The 25,046-nt window shown below is 42.0% G+C and overlaps 1 protein-coding gene across 6 annotated transcripts in view; it reads left to right on the top strand.

Annotated features, from left to right (window-relative positions):
• Nucleotides 1-455: 455 nt before the first annotated feature.
• The window catches only part of LOC122550134 (guanylate kinase-like), a 49,147-nt gene continuing 24,556 nt past the window's right edge, over nucleotides 456-25,046 (top strand). For 2 of the 6 annotated variants that reach the window (XM_043690768.1, XM_043690767.1), the window contains exon 1: nucleotides 456-586. In XM_043690768.1, coding sequence (XP_043546703.1) covers nucleotides 547-586 — 40 coding nt within the window. In that variant the 5' untranslated portion in view covers nucleotides 456-546. The other 4 variants (XM_043690770.1, XM_043690771.1, XM_043690769.1 and 1 more) reach the window with 4 other exon arrangements.

The following is a 25,046-nucleotide window of genomic DNA, read 5'->3' as shown; positions in this document are numbered from 1 at the left end:
GTGTGTTTCTGTGAGGGGGTACAGTATATGCATGTGACAGTGTGTGTGTTTCTGTGAGGGGGTACAGTATATGCATGTGACAGTGTGTGTGTTTCTGTGAGGGGGTACAGTATATGCATGTGACAGTGTGTGTGTTTCTGTGAGGGGGTACAGTATATGCATGTGACAGTGTGTGTGTTTCTGTGAGGGGGTACAGTATATGCATGTGACAGTGTGTGTGTTTCTGTGAGGGGGTACAGTATATGCATGTGACTGTGTGTGTGTTTCTGTGAGGGGGTACAGTATATGCATGTGACAGTGTGTGTTTCTGTGAGGGGGTACAGTATATGCATGTGACAGTGTGTGTGTTTCTGTGAGGGGGTACAGTATATGCATGTGACAGTGTGTGTGTTTCTGAGAGTATGTGGGGGCGGGGAGCGTTCACAGCACCGGAAATGACATCAGATGTCGCGTTTCCCGGATGGGGGTAATGACTGGGATGGGAAAGTGGATGAGCTGCGACGTGTCAGGGCGGCGGTGGCGGGCGATACGCGGTTCCACTTTCACATGCTGGTTCGGCACATTTCAAATCTCATCGGAAGACCAGGTAGAAGCTGGGGGCACCCGCATTCCCGTGACACTTACCTTTCCGGAATTCGCTGGGTATTTAAAGGCAAGCGGGCAGGCGTTAAATGGACGGGCAATGGTTTACGTGAACGTGTTCCTTGAAGCTCGCGCGCAGGGGATGGAGAATGTTGTGTTCCGCTCGCAGTAGCGAGCCTGATTGGGCAGCGCCCGGGCGGACCTCTCTCTTCCTATTCGTTGAGCCGTCTGTCAATCATCCAACTGCTGCACTATCCAGATGCAGGGGCGGGCATGACCTGTGTGACTAACAAATGGTACAATGTTGCAAGCAGTTTCCTGATCTTATTTGTATAAAAGAAGGGTTATTTTTAACTTTAAAATAAGCTAACTACTTTTAGAAATAGTTCTGAAGAGGAGTCATATGCAATTCAACGTTTCTGTATCTTCAGAGCTTTCTTTTTTTAATAAGCATTTAAAAATGGTGCATTCTTCACCCACCCTCAACCAATGACTTCAACACACCACTATCATCAGTTTATTTAGGTATGCTTACTTGAATCTGAGGCATAAAGTCATAGAGATGTACAGCATGGAGATAGACCCTTCAACCCGCCCATCCCAAACAGAGATCCCAACCCAATCTAATCCCACGTGCCAGCACCTGGCCCATATCCTTCCAAGCCCTTCCTATTCATATTCCCATCCAGATACCTTTTAAAAGTTGCAATTGTACCAGCCTCCACCACTTCCTCTGGCAGCTCATTCCATACATGTACCATCCTCTGTGTGAAAAAGTTGCCGTTTAGGTCTCTTTTATATTTTTCCCCTCTCACCCTAAATCTATGCCCCCTAGTTGTGGGCTCCCCGACCCCAGGGAAACTCTTTGCCTATTTATCCTATCCATGCCCCTCATAACCTCTATAAGGTCACCCCTCAGCCTCTGACGCTCCAGGGAAAGCAGCCGCAGCCTGTTCAGCCTCGCCCTATAGCTCAAATCCTCCAACCCTGGCAACATCCTTGTAAATCTTTTCTGAACCCTTTCAAGTTTCACAACGTCTTTCCGATAGGAAGGAGACCCGAATTGCACGCAGTGTTCCAACAGTGGCCTAACCAATGTCCTGTACAGCCGCAACATGACCTCCCAACTCCTGTACTCAATACTCTGACCAATAAAGGAAATCATACCAAACGCCGCCTTCACTATATATCTACCTGCAACTCCACTTTCAAGGAGCTATGAACCTGCACTCCAAGGTCTCTTTGTTCAGCAACACTCCCTCGGATCTTACCATTAAGTGTATAAGTCCTGCTAAGATTTGCTTTCCCAAAATGCAGCATCTTGCATTTATCTGAATTAAACTCCATTTGCCACTTCTCAGCCCACTGGCCGATCTGGTCAAGATCCTCTTGCAATCTGAGGTAACCCTCTTTGCTGTCCACTACACCTCCAATTTTGGTGTTATCTGCAAACTTATTAACTGTACCTCTTATGCTCGCATCCAAATCATTTATGTAAATGACAAAAAGTAGTGGACCCAGCACCGATCCTTGTGGCACTCCACTGGTCACAGGCCTCCAGTCTGAAAAACAACCCTCCACCACCACCCTCTGTCTTCTACCTTTGAGCCAGTTCTGTATCCAAATGGCTAGTTCTCCCTGTATTCAGTGGGATCTAACCTTGCTAATCAGTCTCTCGTGGGGAACCTTGTTGAACGCCTTACTGAAGTCCATTTGGTTAACATCTACCGATTTGCCCTCATCAATCCTCTTTGTTACTTCCTCAAAAAACTCAATTCACCTGTGACTATTGATGATACAAATATCTCGGCAAGAGGCCCAGCAATCGCTTCTCTAGCTTCCCACAGAGTTCTAGGGTACACCTGATCAGGACGAAATGACTTAAAAGCAGAAGGCATTGTAAAGTTGCAACACCTCTGCAGAAAAGAGCATGTTGGCTTAGTGGTTAGCACATCTGCCAGGGACCCGGGTTCAATTCCAGCCTCGGTTGATTGTGTGGAGTTTGCACGTTCTCCCCGTGTCTGTGTGGGTTTCTTCCGGGTGCTCTGGTTTCCTCCCACAATCCAAAGATGTGCAAGTATGCCCGTAGTGTTCACGGATGTGTAGGTTAGGTGCAATATTCTGGGTTAAATATAGGATAATAGGGTTGGGGAATGGGTCTGGGTGGATAACTTTTCAGCGGGTTGATGTAGACTTGCTGGGCTGAAGGGCCTGTTTCCACGCTGTAAGGATTCTATGATTCTATAACTGAAGAGCAGCAATAATGGAAGCATGTTGCAGATGTTGCATCGGGGAGAAGGTACAGAAGCCTGAACACACACCAGCCGGTTTCACAACGGTTTCTACCCTACTGTTGTTAGAATACTGAATGGACTCGCATTTGCCTGTACCTGTGTTTTTGTTTTTGCTGTTGTTTACCTATTATTTACTATCTGTGGTATTTATTTCTGTGATCTGCCTGTTTTGCTGGCAAGACAAAGCTTTTCACTGTGTCTCGGTACATGTGACAATAAATTCAATTCAATTCAATTCAGATGCTGGGGATCTGAAATGAAAACACAAAGTGCCTCTGAAACACAGTCGGTTTGGCGGAGTCTGTGCGGAGAGAAGCAGAGTTAATGTTTCAAGTCCAGTTTGACTTCTGATTCCGAAATGTTGATTCTGTTTCTCCCTTCACAGGTGCTGCCAGACCTACTGGGTTTTTCTGACACTTTGTTTTGTTTAATGTCTTGAGCTTGAATAACATTTTGCTTCAGAACATTGGCTTTTCTGTAGAGGAGCTATTTTGGTATTGAGGTGTTAACTCTCTCTTGCCACAGACATTCACTGATTTTTTTTTACATTTTCTTTTCGTATTTTCATCTCCATTCTATGCTTTGGTGACATCACCTGCTGAGGGCAGCTTCTACATATCCACTGATATTAGTTCACTACCACAGCATCACTTCTGATGCTGGGATGTTGGTAGTAAATCCTGGCCTCACCAGTGGAAAAACCAAAAAAATTGGGTTTATTTAGAAATTGATGCTCAGTTTATTAAGATCCTAGAACATTTATATTTTTCAGAACTATTGTGGGCGGCACGGTGGCACAGTGGTTAGCACTGTTGCCTCACAGGGCCAGAGACCCGGGTTCAATTCCCGCCTCAGGCAACTGACTGTGTGGAGTTTGCACGTTCTCCCCGTGTCTGCGTGGGTTTCCTCCGGGTGCTCCGGTTTCCTTCCACAGTCCAAAGATGTGCAGGTTAGGTGAATTGGCCATGCTAAATTGCCCGTAGTGTTAGGTAAGGGGTAAATGTAGGGGTATGGGTGGGTTGCGCTTCGGCGGGTCGGTGTGGACTTGTTGGGCCGAAGGGCCTGTTTCCACATTGTAAAGTAATCTAATCTATTAAATGATGCGCTGGAGAGAATCTGTCTCTTGCATCTGCCTATGTTTTACTTCTTTTCCATGTTGTACATTTGTGCAAGAGATTCTCCCAGCTGAAAGCAGATGTAAGCTCATGAATGAGGTGATCAGATCTGTTTGTAGTTAAAATTTCAGCACATCTTGTTATACTGAATCCAGAATGGGGAATAGCCCAGCATTTCCTGTTTGGTCAATATATTTTTAGGGATGTTAATGTATAATTTCGTTTGTGCTACTGAATCGCATGACATGTACAGGATTTTTACATTAATGCTGTTTATTAACAATCAAGGTATCAAGTGTATTAATTTTATCAGGTAACTTATTTCTGTGCAGAAAAACTTGGTAATGTCTAAATTAATGTGGATGCATCAGCAACTTATTGGGTTTATTAACTGTCACTGACTGACTGTCCTGAGGAGAGTCTCATTCCTAATGAAGGGCTTTTGCCTGAAACATCAACTCTCCTGCTCCTCGGATGCTGCCTGACCTGCTGTGCTTTACCAGCACCACACTCTCGACTTTAATCTCCAGCATCTTCAGTCCTCACCTTTGCCCTGTCCTGAAAAGGGTACTTTAATCTCTGACTACTTGCAACTTGGCAGAAAGTTGGAGCTCAGTGACCAGTGGTGTTCCACCGAGATCTGTTCTGGGACCTCTGCTCTTTGTGATTTTTATAAATAACTTGGATGAGGAAGTAGGGTGGATTCATGGGTTTGCCGATGACATGAAGGTTGGTGGCATTGTGGATCATATGGAGGGTGGCACGGTGGCACAGTGGTTAGCACTGCTGCCTCGCAGCGCCAGAGACCCGGGTTCAATTCCCGACTCAGGCGACTGACTGTGTGGAGTTTGCACGTTCTCCCCGTGTCTGCGTGGGTTTCCTCCGGGGGCTCCGGTTTCCTCCCACAGTCCAAAGATGTGCAAGTCAGGTGAATTGGCCTTGCTAAATTGCCCGTAGTGTTAGGTAAAGGGGTAAATGTAGGGGTATGGGTGGGTTACGCTTCGGCGGGTCGGTGTGGACTTGTTGGGCCGAAGGGCCTGTTTCCACACTGTAAGTAATCTAATCTAATCTATTGTAGATTGCAACGGGACATTGACAGGATGCAGAACTGGGCTGATAAGTCAAAGCTGGGGTTCAACCTGGAAAAATGTGAATTGTTGCATTTTGAAAGGCCAAATCTGAATGCGGAATACAGTGTTAAAGGCAGGGTTCTTGGCAGTGTGGAGGAGCAGAAGGATCTTGGGGTCCACATTGGTAGATCCCTCAAAGTTGCCACTCAAGTTGGTAGGGTTGTTAAGAAGGCATATGGTGTGTTGGCTTTCATTAGCAGGGAGATTGAGTTTTAAGAGCTGTGAGGTTATGCTGCAGCTCGATGGATCCCTGGTTGCACCACACTTGGAATATTGTGTTCAGTTCTGGTTGCCTCATTATAGGAAGGATGTGAAAGCTTTAGAGAGGGTACAGAGAAAATTTACCAGGATACTGCCTGGACTGGAGGGCATGTCATATGAGAAAAGGATGAGGGAGCTAAGGCTTTTCTCATTGGAGCGAAGAAGGGTGAGAGGTGACTTGATAGAGGTGTACAAGATGATGAGAGGCACAAAGAGAGTGAATATTAAGAGACTTTTTTTCCCATGGCAGAAATGGCTATCAAGAGGGGATATAATTTTAAGGTGTTTGGAGGAAGGTTTAGGGAGCTGTCAGAGGTAGGTTCTTTATACAGAGTAATGGGTGTGTGAAATGCACTTCCAGTGGTGGAAGTAGCGTCAAATACATTAGGGACATTTAAGTGACTCTTGGATAGGCACATAGACGATAGTAAAATGAAGGGTATGTAGGCTAATTTGATCTTATAGTAGGATAAAAGGTTGGCACAACATCTAGGACTGAAGGGCCTGTACTGTGCTGTACTGTTCTATGTTCTATGCATGTTATGTAACTGAGATGATTTAATTAAATGGCAGATTGTTCATATATTAGTCTTAATTTAATTTAATTACTGTTGCAGTTTCTGGACTGAAACTTAATTGGTGGCTCATGGTACTCTGTGTTGAAATGCATGTCCTGAAGTAGGACACTAGGAAGCTCAGAGGAACAGAGGGATCTTGGGATGTTTGTCCAAGATTCCTGAAAGTGACAGACAGCTTAATAGGGTAGTTAAAAAGACATACTGGATGTTTGTCATAGATTATATGAGCAGGAAAGTCCTGTTAGAGCTGTACAGAACTTTGCAAAGGCCATGGGATACTGCAGTTTTGGTCACCTCACTATGGGAAGGATGTAATTGCACTGGAGCGGGTGTAAAGGAAATTCATCTGGAATGGAGAATGCGATTTTTGAGGATATTTGTGGCTCAGGTTCAGGTTGTAATTTGCTCGCTGAGCTGGCGAGTCTGTTTTCAGACGTTTTGTTACCATGCTAGGTAACATCATCAGTGAGCCTCCGGTGAAGTTGGTGTTCTGTCCCACTTTCTATTTATGTGTCTTGGTCTCTTAAAGGGGGTGATATCATTTCTGGTTCTTTTTCTCGGAGATTGGTAAATGGGGTCCAAATCGATGTGTTTATTGATGGAATTCCGGTTTGAATGCCAGGCCACAAGGAATCCCTGTGCGAGTCTCTGTTTAGCCTGATGGATGTATTGTCCTAGTTGAAGTGGTGTCCTTCGTCTGTATGTAAGGATACTAGTAATAGTGGGTCATGTCTTTTGGTGGCTAGTTGGTGTTCATGTATCCTGGTGGCCAATTTTCATAGAATCCCTACAGTGTGGAAACAGGCCCTTCAGCCCAACAAGTCCACACCAACCCTCCGAAGAGCAACCCACTCCCCCGTTTACCCCTGACTAATGCACCTAACCTACACATCACTGAACACTATGGACAATTTAGCATGACCAGTTGACCTAACCTGCATGTCTTTGGACTGTGGGAGGAAACTGGAGCACCCGGTGGAAACCCTTGTAGACACTGGGAGAATACGCAAACACCACACAGGCCCGAGCCTTAGCTCCCTCAGGTCTCTGGCGCTGTGAGGGAGCAATGGTAGCCACTGAGCCACCGTGTTACCACAATGTAGTGCCTGTCTGCCTGTCTGTCCAATTTAGTGTTTGTTACAGTCCTTGCATAGTATTTTGTAAATGACACTCATTTTGCTGCTTGTTGGTATAGAGACTTTTAGATTCATCAGTAGCTGTTTCAGTGTGTTGGTAGGTTTGTGGGCTACCATGATGACCACCAGACTACTACTATGTTACAGGGAGGGCAAACAACAAAATCTCTTCATGGGGAAAAGATGTATTCCAAGCTGCATTTCTTCATTGTATGACAGTGTGCTTGAGAATATTTAAGTGAGTTTAGTTAGTGGATGAACATAGTTAACTTTATAAAAAGTTCTTTATATTTTGGGATTGTGTACATTAGATTTTAGGAGCATGTGACTGAAAATTTACTGAGGCTTGATTGCATTAATGATGTAAATTAAATTTGCATGTAAGTGTACTTCTGTTTAAGGGAGTTTGTTGTGTGATATTTGATAATTATTGAGTTAATCAGCAACAGGGTTGACACCGGAAGCAACTGCTTTGCTTGGTGTTTACTCTTTGCTGATTCACTTGCACTTTTCGAGTGCAATTGTATGAGTCTGTTTGTTGCAGTTCATTTTTCACGGCTCAATGTATTTCAATTGTGTTACGAAATTGCTGACCGTAGGGTGTGTTTTGAGGATTAGACCATGCCGAACAACACTGAGGAAAAGTAAGTATCCTTTATTTACTAACTCTTATTGGCGTCCCTAAATTAAGCTGCTTCACTTATCAGCTGATCGGAACATCTTAAGTTTAATTTAGAGACTTGTTGTGACAATTGTATATGATAGCTCTGTCATTTGTATTCCTAACTTTACCACTTTTTTGAAGAATTTGGTATTGAGGTTGTCACTCAGCTGATGGTAATACTGGACAAAACAGATTTGAGCAAAGCCTTGCTGGATAGATCGTAACATTTATTTTTTGTTTTTTTCACATGGTCGGTCATGGAGTCATAGAGATATACAGCACGGAAGCAGACTCTTCGGTCTACCTCGTTCATGCCAACCAGATACGCTAAATTAATCTAGTCCCATTTGCCGGCATTTGGCCTCTAAATCCTTCCCATTCATGTACCTTTTCCTGCCTAAAAAGAGAATATAGGAAGTTAGGCAGGAATTTAGAAAGGAGGTCCTCAAGAGTAGGAATAATCAGATTACTCATGGTGCCATGTGCTAGTGCGGGTAGGAATAGGAGGATTGAGCAGATGAATGTGTGGCTGAGGAGCTAGTGCAGGGGAGAAGGATTCACATTTTTGGATCATTGGAATCTGGGGTAGAAGGACAGATTGCACCTAAAATGGAAGGGGACTAATACATTGGCGGGGAGATTTGCTAGTGCTGCTCTGGAGGATTTAAACTAGTGTGTATAGTGGGGAGGTAGTGAGGAAAAAGATCAGTCTGAGATTGGTACAGTTGGGAAAAGGAGCAAGTCAAACAGTCAGGGAAGGCAGGAATAAGGCAGGGAATGATGTAGGACTGAAATTTAACTGCATTTATTTCAATGCAAGAGGCCTAACAGGTAAGGCAGATGAATTCAGAGCGTGGTTGGGAATGTGGGACTGGGGTATCATAGCAATTATAGAGATGTGGATCAGGGATGGACAGGACTGGTATCTTAATGTTCCAGGATATGGATGCTATTGGAAGAGTAGAAGGGGGTGCAAGAGATTAGGAGTGCTGTTTTTGATTAGGCATAATATTATGGATATTCCTAGGAATACGTTCACTGAAGTTGTTTGTGTTGAATTGAGAATAAGAAAGGGAGGATCGCCTTATTGGGATTGTACTATAGATCCCCCATTAGTGGGAAATTGAGAAACAAATTTGTAAGGAGATCTTAGTTATCTGTGGTTATGGGTAGGGGATCTTAACTTTCCAGACATAGACTGGGACTGCCATAGTATTAAGAGTTTGAGTGGAGAGGAATTTAAGTGTGTACAAGAAGATTCTCTGATTCAGTATGTGAACGTACCGATTAGAGAAGGTGCAAACCTTGATCTACTGTTGGGAAATAAGGCAGGACAGGTGACTGAAGTGTCAATGGGGAAGCACTTTGGGGCAGGTGACCATAATTCTATTAGTTTTTAAAAAGTGATGGAAGAGGATAGATTTGATCTAAAAGTTTAAGTTCTAAATTTGAGGAAGGCCAATTTTGGCAGTATTAGGCAAGAACTTTGAAAATCGGAAGTGTGGTGTTGGAAAACACAGCAGGTCAGACAGCATCCGAGGAGCAGGAGAATTGATTGCCCAAAACATTGATTCTCCTGCTCCTCGGATGTTGCCTGACCTGCTGTGCTTTTTCAGCACCACACTCAAGTCTGATATCCAGCATCTGCAGTCCTCGGTTTCTCCTAAAAGAACTTTGAAAAGTTGACTGGGGGGTGGATATTTGCAGGTAAAGGGATGGCTAGAAAATGGAAAGTCTTCAAAAGTGAGATATTAAGAATCCAGAGACTGTATGTTCCTGTTAGGGTGAAGGGCAAGGCTGATAGGTGTAAGGAATGCTGGACGACTAGAGAAATTGAGATTCTGGTCAAGAAAAAGAAGGAAGCATACAAGAAGTATAGACAGCAGAGATCGAGTGAATCCCTAGAAGAGATAAAGGTAGTAGGAGATAAAGGTAGAGGGAAGTCAGGAGTGCAAAAATGGAACCCTATTTGGAAAATAGGGTTAAGGAGAAGCCAAAGGGATTCTACAAATACATTCTGGACGAAAGGATAATTAGGGAGAGAATAGGGCCCCTTAAAGATCAGCAAGGGCACCTGTATGTGGAACTGCAGGATAAGGGTGAGTTACTAAATGAGTATTTTGCATCAGTGTTTATTGTGGAGAAGGATATGGAAGATACAGAACATGGGGAAATAAATAGCGATATCTTGAAAAATGTCCAGATTATAAAGAGGTGCTGAATGGCTTAAAGTACATAAAGATGGATAAATCCCCGGGACCTGATCAGGTGTACCCTAGAAATCTTTGGGAAGAGTTGGGAAGTGATTGGTGGGCTCCTTGCTGAGATACTTGGAGCATTGATAGCCACATGTGAGGTGCTGGAATACTAGAGGTTGGCTAATGTGGTGCCATTATTTAAGAAAGATGGGAATGAAAAGTCAAGGAATGATTAGACTGGTGAACCTGACATCAGTAATGGGCAAGTTGTTGGAGGGAAACCTCTGTTGCATTTTGGACAGGCAAATCAGGGCAGAACTTATACATTTAACGGTAAGGTCATGGGGAGTGTTGCTGATCAAAAAACACCTTGGAGCACAAGTTCATAGTTCTTTGAAAATGGAGTTGCAGGTATGTAGTATAGTGAAGAAGGCTTTTGGTATGCTTTCCTTTATTGCTCACAGCATTGAATACAGGAGTCGGGAGGTCAGGTTGCGGCTGTACATGCTGCTTTTGGAATACCACATGCAGTTCTAATCTCCCTCCAGTGATGAATGTATGATATTTCAAGTGCTCATCCAAGTACTTTTTAATAGTTGCGAGGGTTCTCATCTCAATTACCCTGCCAGGCAGTGTATTCCAGACCTCCACCTCTTGATCTTGCTCTCTCTGGGTCAAAATCCTGGAATTCCCTCCCCAAGGGCATTGTGAGACTGCCTAATGCAATGTGGACTGCAGCAGTTCAAGAAAGCAGCTGACCACCACCTTGTCAAGCATTTAGGGATAGGGGATAAATGCTGGTTAGCCAGCAATGCCCGTGACCCATGAATGAATTTTTAAAAAAAACTGAGGTGGCGATAGTGCTGAAAAAATAAACTGTATTTGTAGGGTGGTAAATCTTCACGATGCCCTGCCCAGGTTGTAGCAGCTGAGTCATTAAGCAGGTCGGAGACAGCAAAAGCACACTGTGGATACGAGAGGATGTGAATGTAGTGCTAAAAAAAATGACATAGCTAATCAGACATGATCGAGTTGAATGGTAGAGCCGGATCAAGGAGTTGAATTATTTACTTTTATGTTTCTATTCAGGAATGAACACACTTATTCCCTTTAAAATAACAGATTATAATTTCAGCAATAATCATAAAAATGACTTTTGTTTATGATTCAATTTTCATAGCAATATTATATCTTTCTTTGAGTCTCTGCACTATGGTTAGGTCCTGTGCCATCTGTGTCATCTGGAGGATGTAGACTGTTTACTTTCTTCATCAATAGATTCTTCTTTCACAGTCTGCCAGTTTACTTTGGGTCAGTACAATGCTGTTTGATCACCCTTCTTTGGGAATCGCTATGCTTTATGTTGCCCTGTTATGATTAACTGACTCTTTCCATCTGGCCTTATTCATTCCTCATCATCCTGTCAGCACCATCCATATCACTTGTCTGCCCAGCATGTTCTCTCTGTCTGAAACAGATGACTATGCCATTTCACTTTCTTCAATGTTTCCACAATGGTTCTTGATCTTTCCCTTTCTTGTAACTCCAGAGTTGCATCTTGACAACACATCTCATTGGTATTCAGTTGTTGTTCCTTTCCCTTGATTTTGCTCACATATCCGTTGTATAAAACAGACGGGTCTCATAACTGTTTCCTCAAGCTTTCTTTTTCCTTTCAAAGGCAAACTTCTATCTCTCAATAATTACACTGCATTTGTTCTAGTCAGTCCAGCCTGAGTTTATTTGGTGCTTAATTTCGACTCTCTCTGTCCATCTTCTGATATCACTGATCGAGGCACTTGAAACCAGTCATCTTTTTTCACAACTTTGCCCATACTTTTGCAACTTTACTCTGATTCTCTTTCATAGCTTAATCTGACAGGCTATATATTGGGTCTTAACCTTATATAGAAAACTGGGTTTTGAAAATATCATTCCCACCGCTTAGTTTGCTTTCCTTTGCAAACATAATTGACAATGACACTTGCTCAGTGAGAATTTCTATGACATTTAGGAAGAGGAAGAGACTTGGTGCCAATCATTGGTCCTATCCAACTTTGATTCTGAAGCTGTCACTCTCTACACATCTTGCCTCTGTCCAACACCCCTTGTTGTAATTGCGCATGATTTGTATATGCATTTAAAGGATTCTACAAATTAATCAATGCATTCATGGCTTTTTATTTGACAGCTTTACTAAAATGTTCAGAATGAAATCTCATGCACCTTAAATTTTAGCACACAGCTTTCAAATGATTGTCCCTGCCACAGTTATCTCATTCTCTCTTTATAGTGTTGTTCTATTTTTCTCATGCCACCCCATTCCTTTCATCCCACTTTTTCCACCCCCAAAGACACTCAACCTGTTAGGTTCTTTTTCCTGAGATTCTTACACACTTGATGCAACTGCAAAACACTAACATCTGTGAACAAACAAAATTTTATTAAGCGCAGTACAATACAAGCTTTGGAGAAACTTTGAACACTCCTTGCCATGCTTGTGAGGCGTGTCCAGGTAAGTTTCCCGAGCAAAGGTAGCACTCCTTCCTTTGTACAAAATCTTTACATCACAGTCAGTTGTACATACAAGACAAACCCCAGCCACTCCCTCACAGTCACATGCCACTCAAAACATAGTGCAGTAACCACATCATCTCCGCATGTAATGCAAATCATTCCTAATGGGCAAATCTGGTGTGAATTTTTTTTGTGACCATAGGAGAGTAGTCAAATTCCAACTGCAGTGCTCCTATTGATTTTTGAATAGGGGATGAAAATGCAAATAGCTCTGAATGGCAAGGAAATAGCTGAATTGAATTGAATTTATTGTCACATTTTTAAATGTTTTTTTTAGATTAGATTAGATTACTTACAGTGTGGAAACAGGCCCTTCGGCCCAACAAGTCCACACCGACCCGCCGAAGCGCACCCACCCAGACCCATTCCCCTACATTTACCCCTGCACCTAACACTACGGGCAATTTAGCATGGCCAATTCACCTAACCTGCACATTTTTGGTCTGTGGGAGGAAACCAGAGCACCCGGAGGAAACCCACGCAGACATGGGGAGAATGTGCAAACTCCAAACAGTCAGTCGCCTGAGGCAGGAATTGAACCCGGGTCTCTGGCGCTGTGAGGCAGCAGTGCTAACCACTGTGCCACCGTGCCGCCCACGTGTATCGAGGAACCGTGAAAAGCTTTATCTTGCGAGCAAAATAGGCAGATCGCAGAGTTAAGTAGCATAGATAAGTAATAGGTAAACAGCGGCAAAAACAAAAACATAGGTACAGGTGAATGTTAAGAATTTGAGAGTCCATTCAGTATTCTAACAACAGTAGGGTAGAAACTGTTTTGAAACCGGCTGGTGCATGTGTTCAGGTTTCTATACCTTCTCCCCGATGGTAGAGGGTGTAGAAAAACATTGCCAGGGTGGGATGGATCTTTGAAAATGCTGGCAGCCTTTCTTGACAGCGGGCGTGGTAGATGGGAGGTTGGCCTTTGTGATTGTCCAGTCTGAGTTCACCACTCTCTGTAACCGTCTATGATCTTGATTGGTACAGTTGCCATACCAGGTAGTGATACATCCAGACAGAATGCTCTCTATGGTGCACCTATAAAATGTAGGCAAAAGTGAATACTGCAGATGCTGGAAACCAGAGTCTAGATTAGAGTGGTGCTGGAAAAACACAGCAGGTCAGGCAGCATTGAGGAGCAGGAAAATTGACGTTTTGGGCAAAAGCTCTTTATCAGGAAGAAGAGACATTGGGCCTTTGTAGCCAGTGCATCCACATGAAGAGTCCAAGAAAGTTTGTTGTGGATGACCACTCCAAGGAGCTTGACACTCTCCACTTGTTCCACCTCTAGGCTGTTGATGTGGAGGGGGGCGTGAAAAATATCCTGCCTAAAGTCAATAATGAGTTGCTTGGTTTTGCCAGCATTGAGAGCTAGGTTGTTCTCAGTGCACCATTTTTCCAGATCTTCCACCTCCCGTCTGTAGTCTGTTTCGTCGCCATCTGAGATTCCACCAACAATGGTGGTGTCATCAGCAAACTTATGAATGGCATTAGTCTGGTATTTGGCGACACAGTCATGGGTATACAGTGAGTACAGTAGGGGGCTGAGTACACACCCCTGGGGGCTCCAGTGTTGAGTGTTAGTGAGGATGAAGTATTGTCCCCAATCTTCATTGATTGTGGCCTGTGGGTCAGGAAACTGAGGATCCAGTTATAGAGTCATAGAGATGTACAGCATGGAAACGGACTCTTCGGTCCAACCCATTCATGCTGACCAGATATCCCAACCCAACCTAGTCCCACCTGCCAGTACCCTTCAAACCCTTCCTATTCATATACCCATCCAAATGCCTTTTAAATTTTGCAATTGTAACCACTTCCTCAGGCAGCTCATTCCATACACGTACCATCCTCTGTGAGAAAAAGTTGCCTCTTAGGTTGCTTTTATATCTTTCCCCTCTGACCCTAAACCTATGCCCTCTAGTTCTGGACTCCCTGACCCCAGGGAAAAGACTTTGTCTATTTATCCTATCCATGCCCCTCATAATTTTGTAAACCTCTATTAGGTCACCCCTCAGCCTCCCAACGCTCCAAAGTCCGAGATCACTAAGTTTAGTAATCCATCTCGAGGGGATAATAGTCTTGAAGGCTGAGCTGTACTCAATGAATAGGATTCTTATGTAGCTGTCCTTGATGTCAAGATGTTCTGGGGAGAAATAAAGGGCAAGTGATATGGCATCTGATGTGAATCTGTTGTCTGATAGGCAAATTGGAGTGGGTCAAGAGTAGTGGGGATTCTGAAGTTGATTAATGCCATGACCAGCCCCAAAGCACTTCATGACCACCACTGATTAATAGGAGATGATAATGTAATTTCTTACAATCTATCTGCAGGTCAGAAGCATCCCATCCTAGCCTTGGGACATCCAATTTCCTGCAGGTCAGCAGAGCAAGTTAAGTCTTTAAGATCACAAACCTCTGAGAGAAGGAAGTCTTCCTCATCTCTTTCTTATTACATTATACTCTCTGATCCAAGACATTCCCATAAGGGGAAGCATTCTTTCAGTATTTACTCTGTAAAGCTCCTTCAGAATCTTTGTTTCAATGAGAGAATCTCTCATTCTTCTAAATTCCAATGTGTACATTCCCAATCTGTGTAACTTTTGCTTATAAGACAATCCCTCCATAATAGGGATCATCCTGATGAACCTTCTCTGAACTGCTTCCAGTGAAAAAGTATATTTTCTTAAATAAAGGGACCAAACCTGCTCACAGTACTCCAGATGTGGTCTCACCTGCACCTTATACAGTTGCAATAAGGCCACCGTATTCTTATTCTCCAAACCTACCTTTAAAGCAAGCATTTTGATAGCGTGCTGCACCTGTTTGCTAACTTTCCATGTTTTGTACATGAAGTAGCCCCAAGTCCCTTTAGTGTGCAGATTTCTGCAACTTTTCTCCATTTAAATAATACTCTTTTACTTTCTTTTGTTTTCTCTCCTAGAATTAATAATTTAACATTTCAACGTTATACTCAATTTGCTAACATTTTTCCCTCTTATGTAATCTATAAGTACTTTGTTGTGGTTCTGTTTGCCGAGCTGGGAATTTGTGTTGCAAATATTTCGTCCCCTGTCTAGGTGACATCCTCAGTGCTTGGGAGCCTCATGTGAAGTGCTTCTGTGATGTTTCTTCCGGCATTTATAGTGATTTGTATCTGCCGCTTCCGGTTGTCAGTTCCAGCTGTCCGCTGCAGTGGCCGGTATATTGGGTCCAGGTCGATGTGCTTATTAATTGAGATTCAATCAATAAGCACATCGACCTGGACCCAATATACCGGCCACTGCAGCGGACAGCTGGAACTGACAACCAGAAGCGGCAGATACAAATCACTATAAGTGCCGGAGGAAACATCACAGAAGCGCTTCACAGGAGGCTCCCAAGCACCGAGGATGTCACCTAGACAGGGGACGAAACGTCTGCAACACAAATTCCCAGCTAGGCGAACAGAACCACAACAACGAGTATCCGAGCTACAAATCTTACAAATTTTGAAAACTATAAGTACCTTACTGTAAACATTTTGAATACCCCTCCTCACTTGTCTTTGCACCTGTATTTGCTGTCTGCAAATTTGGCTACAGTACGTTCACTTTCTTCCTCCAAGTCATTAATATATATTGTCAACAGTTGTGGTCCCAGCACTGATCTCCATAAAACCCTGCTGCTTACAGGTCGCCAACTTGAAAAAGAACCCCTTATCCCCCACTTATTGTTTCCTGCCTGTTTAGCCATCTATGCCAATATACTACCTCCTACACCATGAGCTCTTATGATTTAACCTTTTGTGAAGTATCTTGTTGAACACCTTTTGGAAATCCAAAGCGACACATCTACTGGTTCCCCTCTATCCACTCTAGATTAGATTAGATTACTTACAGTGTGGAAACAGGCCCTTCGGCCCAACAAGTCCACACTGACCCGCCGAAGCGTATACCACTCAGACCCATACTCCTATATTTACCCCTTCACCTAACACTACGGGCAATTTAGCATGGCCAATTCACCTAACCTGCACATTTTTGGTTTGTGGGAGGAAACCCACACAGACACTGGGAGAATGTGCAATCTCCACACAGTCAGTCGCCTGAGGCGGGAGTTGAACTCGGGTCTCTGGCGCTGTGAGGCCGCAGTGCTAACCACTGTGCCACCGTGCCGCCACTCTAGTTGAGACTTTCTTGGAAAGCTCTAATAAATTAGTCAGAACAATATCCCTTTTATCAAGTGGTGCAGGCTCTGCTTAACTCAATAATGATTTTCCAAATATTCTGCTATTACTTCATTAATAATGGATTCAAACATTTTTCCAACAGTACATGTTAGGCTAATCAGCGTATTATTCCCCACATTTTGCCTCCCTCCTGTTTTGAACAGGGGTGTCACATTGGCAGCCTTCCAATCCCCTGGTATCTCTGCAATGTCCAAGGATTTTTGGAAAGTTACAGCCAATGTATCCCTCCATTTGCATCAAGCACCACCCACTAACTAAAGTCACCACTCTTAAACTATCAAAACAATCCAACCAGACAGAAACTGGGTGTTATTTATTAAAACACTAGTTCACTCGTCGATTCTCCTGTTCCCTAGATGCTGCCTGACCTGCTGCGCTTTTCCAGCAACACATTTCCATCACTAGTTCACTAATGTCCTTCAGAGAAATGAGTCTTCTTGAACTGTGCGATTCTTCTTGCCTAACTAGGGGTAACCAATAAATAAATAATATTGGATCAACTTATCATGTTTCAAGGAAGTCAATGAATGCACCACCTGACTCATGCTCACTGATATTCATTGGACTGGCACAGCCTCAATTTAATAAATAAATCATCCTTGTTTTAAAATCTGTCCTTCGCCTCATCTCTTCCAATCTCTACCTCTGAAACCTCTACAAGCTCTAAAACTATGATGAATTGCACTGTGTATTTTCGAAAATGCTATGGTCACTTTTATTCACTGAGTACTGCAATTGAACGTAATTACTTCGCAAGTCATTGTATTCACACAGTGATCTGTAATATTGAATGTGTGCTTTTGTGGCTATACTTCATACTAGTGTAATTTCAAGGTCAGCAATCTGATTTTGGCAACGTGTTGCTTTAAGTGGACTTTGCTTTGGAAGTCAAGTGTGCAGGAGACCATTCTTTCATGTGCAGCTGACTACTTGTAGTTCACAAATTGCTCCTTGTTTACATCAAATTTTCCAGTGTAACCGGCAAATCAGTCATGACTGGAATTATTGCATTTTGCTGTTAGTTTTTATGCTGTACAGAAGCATTTCAATTTTTTGGGACTTGGTCAGAATTTATTTCCGTTTTGGATTTAAAGATGAGTAATACCCATGGACACAGTAAAGAAAAAAATTAAATCCCTAAGGCAAGCAAGGTTTAAAAACCTTGCATAAAATACCTGCAATAAAGCTTGCCAGTCAAAGCAAATCTACAGCAATTTTGTGCAATGTTCATTTTTTTCTCCACTATTACAGACATAATTAGATATGGAGAAAGGAGAGGTTTGTAGTCTGTATCCTAAACTGCATCATGTCCTTGTTCTTGTTGACCTACATTAACTCCCTTCTGTCAATATCTTTTTTTAAATTCACAACCTTCTTTCTAATTCCTCAATGGCCTCACCTATGTCTATAATCTCCTTCAATCTGACAAAGCTCTAAGATCTCTGCATTCCTCTGATTCTGGCCTCTTAATACCTTCATTTTAATCACGCCACCATTCCTTCCCCTGCCAAAATACTGCATTCCGGAATTTCCTCCCAAAATCACTTGCTTTCTCCCCTATTAAAATGCTTTCTTGCTAATAGCTGTCCTAATACGTCCTTGTGTGCCTTAATGTTGGTTTTCACAGTCATTCCTGTGAAGTGCCTCATGACGTTTATGACTCCTTTTGTGCACAGAGTATCTGAAGAGTTGATTATATTGTACTGTGAGCAGGATGGGGAGACTAGGATTTTGTGAATGGTTCTTTTGTACCTTAGCTTGGGTTGTGAGGTGCAGTCCTCACTTTGAGGTCTTGCTTTCCGCTTTGGGGGCGGTCTTTTTATTTGTATTTATCTCACTTTTCAAAGTTGCGATTGTTTGGGTATGGATTTTCTCAGTTCCTTTAGTGCATCTGACAGTTTCATTGTGTGTACAGTATGAGGGTTTTGGATATGGGAACTTGCATTTCTGAATAATTATATGTGGATCTGATGGCTGTCTTTGGTAACCAGTTACACAAGTTTGGATGTTGCTGGTCTTATTATAAACAAAAAAAAAAGACCTGTAGATGCTGGAAATCAGAAACAAAAATTGCTGGGAAAACTCAGTAGGTCTGCCAGCAGAAAGGAGAGTTAACATTTTGGGTACCTGGAGAAGAGTCACTGGACCCAAAATTTTAACTGTTTTCTCTCCACACATGCTGTCAGTAACACCTACAAGACAACCTCCAGCTGTCAGAGCTGCTGAGTTTCCTCAGCAATTTGTTTTTGTTTCAGATATAAAATTTCACTTGACCTTCTGGTTCTCAGCTATTGATGGGTATCCTTCTATGAGTTTAACTACTGTATCCTATTATGCTACTAATGTTAATCCTTTCTCTTCAGGTTTAGGATTAATTATGAATGTAGTTTGCCTTGATTTATAGAATGAGTTCCAAATAATCCTTTAGTTACAGTTGACCCTAATCTTAAGAAAAAAGCAGAGTCAAGTGAGGTTCTCATGAGGATATTGCAAGTAAGTAGTCATTACCCTACTACTTAATGCAGTCAGGAAGTCAAGTATTTACGTGGATTTTGAAAATGGACAGGTGGCAATTTAACCTGATTATAGTAACAAATTTCCTTGCTTAAGATTATTAGATTCTTTGAATATCTTGATCATGCCTAAAATGAAAGGCTGGATTTTCCCAGCCCGTGAATGACGTGGATAGTGATGAGTCAGCCAGAAGTAAATGGCCAATTTGACACACTTTGTGCTTTCCTATATATGTGCACCTGCCGTGCCCTGCCCTGCACCCACACCCACATGCACACACTCTGTGGGTCCCATGATTCTCCTGTGCTATTCAATACGATAATGGCCAATCTGTGATCTTTGCTGAGCTTTCCTGTTTGCCATTCCCCTCTCAACAACCTTTGACCCCTTTCAATATCAAAAATCTGTGCAATTCAGCCTCAAGTAAATTTAATGACCATTTCCGTTACCTTATAGGGAAGAGAAGTCTATAGGTCAATGACCCTCAACAAAATTCTCCTCATCTCCATCTTAAAAGGAGATGCTTCCTAGTTCCAACCCTCCCACAAAAAGAAACATTGTGCCAGTAACCATCCTATCAAGTTCCCTCAGGATCTTTTATGGTCATCTCTCATTCAACTAACTTCCAATGGATATAGGCCGACACGGTAGGTTTCTCCATGTGGCTATCCCTTCATCCACGAATGAGTCAAATCAACTGTTTCTAATGCAATTATATATTTTTCAAAAAAGGGCACTAAAACTGTATGTGGTATTCGACATGTCTGAACAATAGTTGCATTAAAACCTCTCTTTTACAGTACATTTCCCATGCAACAAGCACCAACATTCTGTCTTGAGTCATGAGTGTGTTGCTGGAAAAGCACAACAGCGCAGGCAGTATCTGAGGAGCCAGAGAATCGACGTTTCGGGTCGGAACCCTTCATCAGGAAACCCTGGCTTGAAACGTCGATTCTCCTGCTCCTCGGATGCTGCCAGACCTTCTGTGCTTTTCCAGCAACACACTCTCGATTCTGATCTCCAGCATCTGCAGACTTCACTTTCTCCTAGTTGATTTCCACCAACATTCTGTCTGCCTTCCTAATAACTTACTGTATATGTGTACTAGCTTTTGAGACTCATGTACAGGATCATAGAATCATACAATCCCTACAGTGTGGAAACAGGCCCTTCAGCCCAACGAGTCCACACCGACCTTCTGAAGAGTATCCTACCCAAGCCCAATCTCCATTACTCTACATTTATCCCTGACTAATGCACCTAACCTACACACCCGTGAACACTATGGGCAATTCAGCATAGCCAATTCACCTAGCCTGCACATCTTTGGATGCTCAGATCCCTTTGTACCACCGAATCCTGCAACATCTCTCCATTTAAATATTATACTATTTTCCTGGTATCCCTGCCAACATTTTCCCATATTGCGAAGTCCCATTTTTGCCCACAAACTAATGTACTTCTTTGTAGACTCTTCCTCCTCTTGACAATTTACTTTTCTACGCTAGTAATATCGGCAAATTTATACATATGGACACTTCAGCCAAACTGTTGATATTGATAGAGAAAGGAAAACTCAGAATTGAAGAGTAAACTAAAAGCAAATGTAATTCAGAAGACAGGGTTAAGAAAGGTTACATTGAGGGGATGGGTTGGGGAAAAAGAATAAAGGAAAGGAAGAAACACATCTAGCAACGAAACTTTGAACTAAATTATTCCTTTTCAGTGAAGGTGATTGACATTGTATTAACAACCATCACTATTACTTCAAAGGATAAGTGTACCAATCTAATTTCCAGCAGAACATTTAATGGGTAATTAATATTCCCCATTTTAAAAATAACCTTATAATGGAACGCCGTTAGTGTGAAGCAGTTATAACTGAGTACTATCAGTTGACTGTAGAGCTTGCCTCTCTTCACCTTGTAAACTTACTGTCTGATGTGCATATTACTAACGATTGCACTGTTTTTTCAGCATGATTAGCCCCTGTGTATTTAGCTGACCTAGTTGGATTTTATAGATTCATTGAAAGGTGCAAGAGTGGGCATTTGGCCCTTTGAGTCTGCACCACCAAGGCTGATCATGCAATCTCAGTGTCCCACTCCTGCTTTCTCTCCATATCCCTTGATTCCTGTAGCCACAAGGGCCATGTCCAGCTCCCTCTTGAATATATCTAATGAACTGGCTCCAACAGCTTTCTGTGGCAGACAATTCCACACGTTCTCAAATCTCGAGTAAAGAAATTCTTCTTCATCTCAGTCCTGAATGGCTTACCTCTCATTCTTAGGCTGTGACCCCGAGTCCTGCACTTCTCCAACATAGGGAATATTCTTCCCGCATCTAGCCTATCCAGTCCCATCATGATTTTATGTTTCTATGAGATTCTTCGAAATTTCAGTGGGTACAAGTCCGGTCGATCCAGTATTCCATCATATGAAGTTATTTTGAGCAATGGTGTCACTTCAATATTTGCTGTTCATGTATCCCTGTTTTTTTTTTCAGATCTTTATTTCAAACATGTTTGAATCTATTTGTAGATTTTTAAATGAGAGAACTACTGCTTTCTAATTCTGAATAGTTCTGCACTAGTCATTCATCAGGCAGCCTTTTGTGTGGTGTGGACAGCGGAAGGGGCTCTTTATGGAAATTACAAGTTTGGTTTCTTTGGCACAAGACTTGAGTTGCAAGGAGTATGTTAAAATTCTACCACTGGTCTTTTTTCCTGTAGCATCTGAAGTCAAACTGTCTAGGGTTCAGTTGTGAATTGCATGCTTAGAAAAAGTAAAAATAGAACAGTTCAAATGTACATTCATATTATAGTCCAATGTTGCTTAATTTTTTGTGAGAAAAATATCTCCAAATGTGAAACTTTGTCATTTTTCACAAACTTTCTGGGCATTGCACTAATTTTAAAATGGGCGACTGAAATGCATGCCTTTCTTTTCAAGGAGGTTAACCTTGTTCAGATTAGCTGTTTGCCCTGCTTGAAGATTTAGATGTGTTCACGTGAGCAAGTGAATCTGTAATTAATTAAGACTGGAGACGTGCGACACTACTACAGTGCTTTGTCTTTTGGTGTTCGCAGAGTTTGAACTGAAAGCAGTCGCCATCAGAGGGTGAACAACTATATAAACGGTAAGCTAGCTGTGAACAAGTGAATGAATTAATGTTGCATCCAATGTATACGAGTATTGGAAACAGATTATCTTTTAGTGTAGTCTGCAGCAATTACTATTGCATACTTAGCACAATGTTAACGTTCATAGAGGTTACAATTCATGCAACCTCTTGAAGAAATTTCACGGTTTGGTTAGGTTTCCTCCTGAAATGGACCCCTTTAAATTTTTGCAAATTGAAATGGTTGTATCCTATTTTGTAAGGATCACAATACTGTGTTTAGCAGCAGCAGCTTAAAGGATTGGTTCTTCTAATGTTCCATGGCCCTGTCAAGTATTTGGAATTAAATTTTAAAGGAAATTGATGACATGAAGATTTGCTGTTACTTTTAGGAAAATGAGAAATGTATGTTACATTTAACATTTTGCAACAGCCAGCAAATGTGGAAAGTTTTGAGTGTGAGAAACCTGTTTGTTTTTTTTCTCAAATTTTAAGGTTGTGGAGGGATTTTAATATAAAGGTGAAAAGTTTGAGGTTGAGATGTTGCTATAACACTAGTCTCGTGTTTGAAAACTTGTTCTAGTGTCTGCTGTGACACCAAGATAGTGAACAGTGTGGTTCAGTCTCTGGTATTTGCAAGGATGAGGAGCAGAATCCTTGGCCAAGAAGTGAATTTTGTGTAAGAGCCAAAATCGATCACTTTGGTCTTTTCAAAATTGAAACAGTTTTCTGCTTATCATGTGCTGGGTGTCTGGCAGTTATTCTGGTAACTTGTTTCTTTTTGTATTCATTCATGGGACGTGGGTGTTCCAGCTGGCCAGCATCTTTTGTCCATCGATATTTGTCCTTGAGAAGGTGGTGATATGCTGCCTTCTTGAACTACCTTTAAAATCCTGCAATACCAGGTTATAAGGCAACAGGTTTATTTGAAGCTTTCGGAGTGCTGCTGCTTCGTCAGGTAGCTAGTGGGGCAGGTACATAGCACACAAAATTTATAAGTAAAAGATCAAAGTGTCATACAACTGATGTGATGTACTAGACAAACTTAGATGGCTGTTAAGTCTTTAATTACTTCGAATAGGGATGTACGTTTCGATTGATTAATAGTAGATCCCAGAATTCTTTTCAAGTCACAGCCCCATGGTAACTTACGGTTTTATCAGTGGATTTAAACAAAGAGATGATATCTCAGCTCAGACAATGCATTAAAGTTGTGACTTTAGAGTCTCTGTATCCCAACTTAGAGTGAAACTGGTTTTATTTCCAAAGTAGGAATTTATAAAATGCATTGTCTGAGCTGACATGTCACATTTTTTATCCACTGAAAAAAATCTGAAGTTGGCTCGGACCTGTGACTTGAAAGAAATTATGGGATTTACATGTTAAGCAATTAATGTCCTTGGATAAGCGAAGAAATGTGAGAAAGGAATGTACCTATTCTGAAAACTTGATGTCAACACAAGATTGTTCTCAATCAGAAATTAATAGTATCTGAACTGGAAATCTGTCTGAGTCCATAACTAAAACTGTGACTTCTGTAACTACTACTTTGTGGTGCTGTAATCCATTTACTCATACCATGAATACCACGCACCCAAGTCAAGCTTAAATCACAGCGGGTTGGCAGACGGGACATTAAATTCACATATGTTACTACTGTCTGGAATATGGTTTTAGTTTTGTTATTAACTTGAAGTTATTTATCCAAGTGAAGTCAAGTTATTAAAAGGTCAAAGTGCAAGATTAAATGATAGCATTTATTGAATTTAAAGTGCAAATGTTGCAGGAGGCATGTGTGACGGATGGAAGAACTTTGAGCTATTTTAATAATCTCATCCTGCATTTCAGTTTAATCGTAATTGTGCGTGCTTGAAATGTTTACTTTTCTGGTTATTTTTCCATGAAGACTGAAGGTTCATCTTTCTGAACTTGAGTTGTGTCAGTATGTGGTTTTGAGCTGTGTGACGCATGACATATTCTGAGATGACAGTGGAGTAGGACTGCTAAGTCAGAGCTCTTTTGCTTCGTCTGTTTCTTTTTTTTTGTCTTTTTTTTCTTCTTTCTCACTTCCCATCCTCGGGTGGCATCAGCGATGTCCAGGGTGAAGCCAATGTGGACTCCAGGCCTCGAGGTGAAACCCAGCATGGACTGGAAGCTAGCGTGCACTTGTCTGCTCCATCATCTCTGCTTTGAAGGACTGTAATTCTGAACTTTTTATTTCTATATACTTCTAATTTATTCTACAGATTTTGCATTTAGATAACTTTTCTAGCTAAGATGTCGTTAAGGTCTGGATTTTTAAATTTCTTTATTTCTCTCATTTTATTCCTAAGAGTCGATATCTAGGTACGTTTGTACCTAAGATAGTGCCATAAGCTTAATGTTTCACTGTTCACTATACAGTACAGCCTCTATTATCTGAACATCGATTATCCGGATTTCAGATTATCTAAACAAGATCTCAATGTCCTGATGCTTGGGTAAACCATGTTATCTGAACATTAGATTATCTGAATAAAATACTCCCTGTCCGTGTCGTTCAGATAATTGAGATTACCCTTTACTTATGTGAGCACATCTGATAACAGATCTAGTTCCAGATTTAACTTGAATGATTAATTGCTGGTTGGAAGTCTGTTGGTGGTAGGA

Source organism: Chiloscyllium plagiosum, chromosome 5 (assembly GCF_004010195.1).
Source record: "Chiloscyllium plagiosum isolate BGI_BamShark_2017 chromosome 5, ASM401019v2, whole genome shotgun sequence".
In the NCBI taxonomy this organism is placed as follows: domain Eukaryota; kingdom Metazoa; phylum Chordata; class Chondrichthyes; order Orectolobiformes; family Hemiscylliidae; genus Chiloscyllium; species Chiloscyllium plagiosum.
Note: the sequence above shows the minus strand (reverse complement) of the source record. Positions and strands in the feature narration are given on the sequence as shown.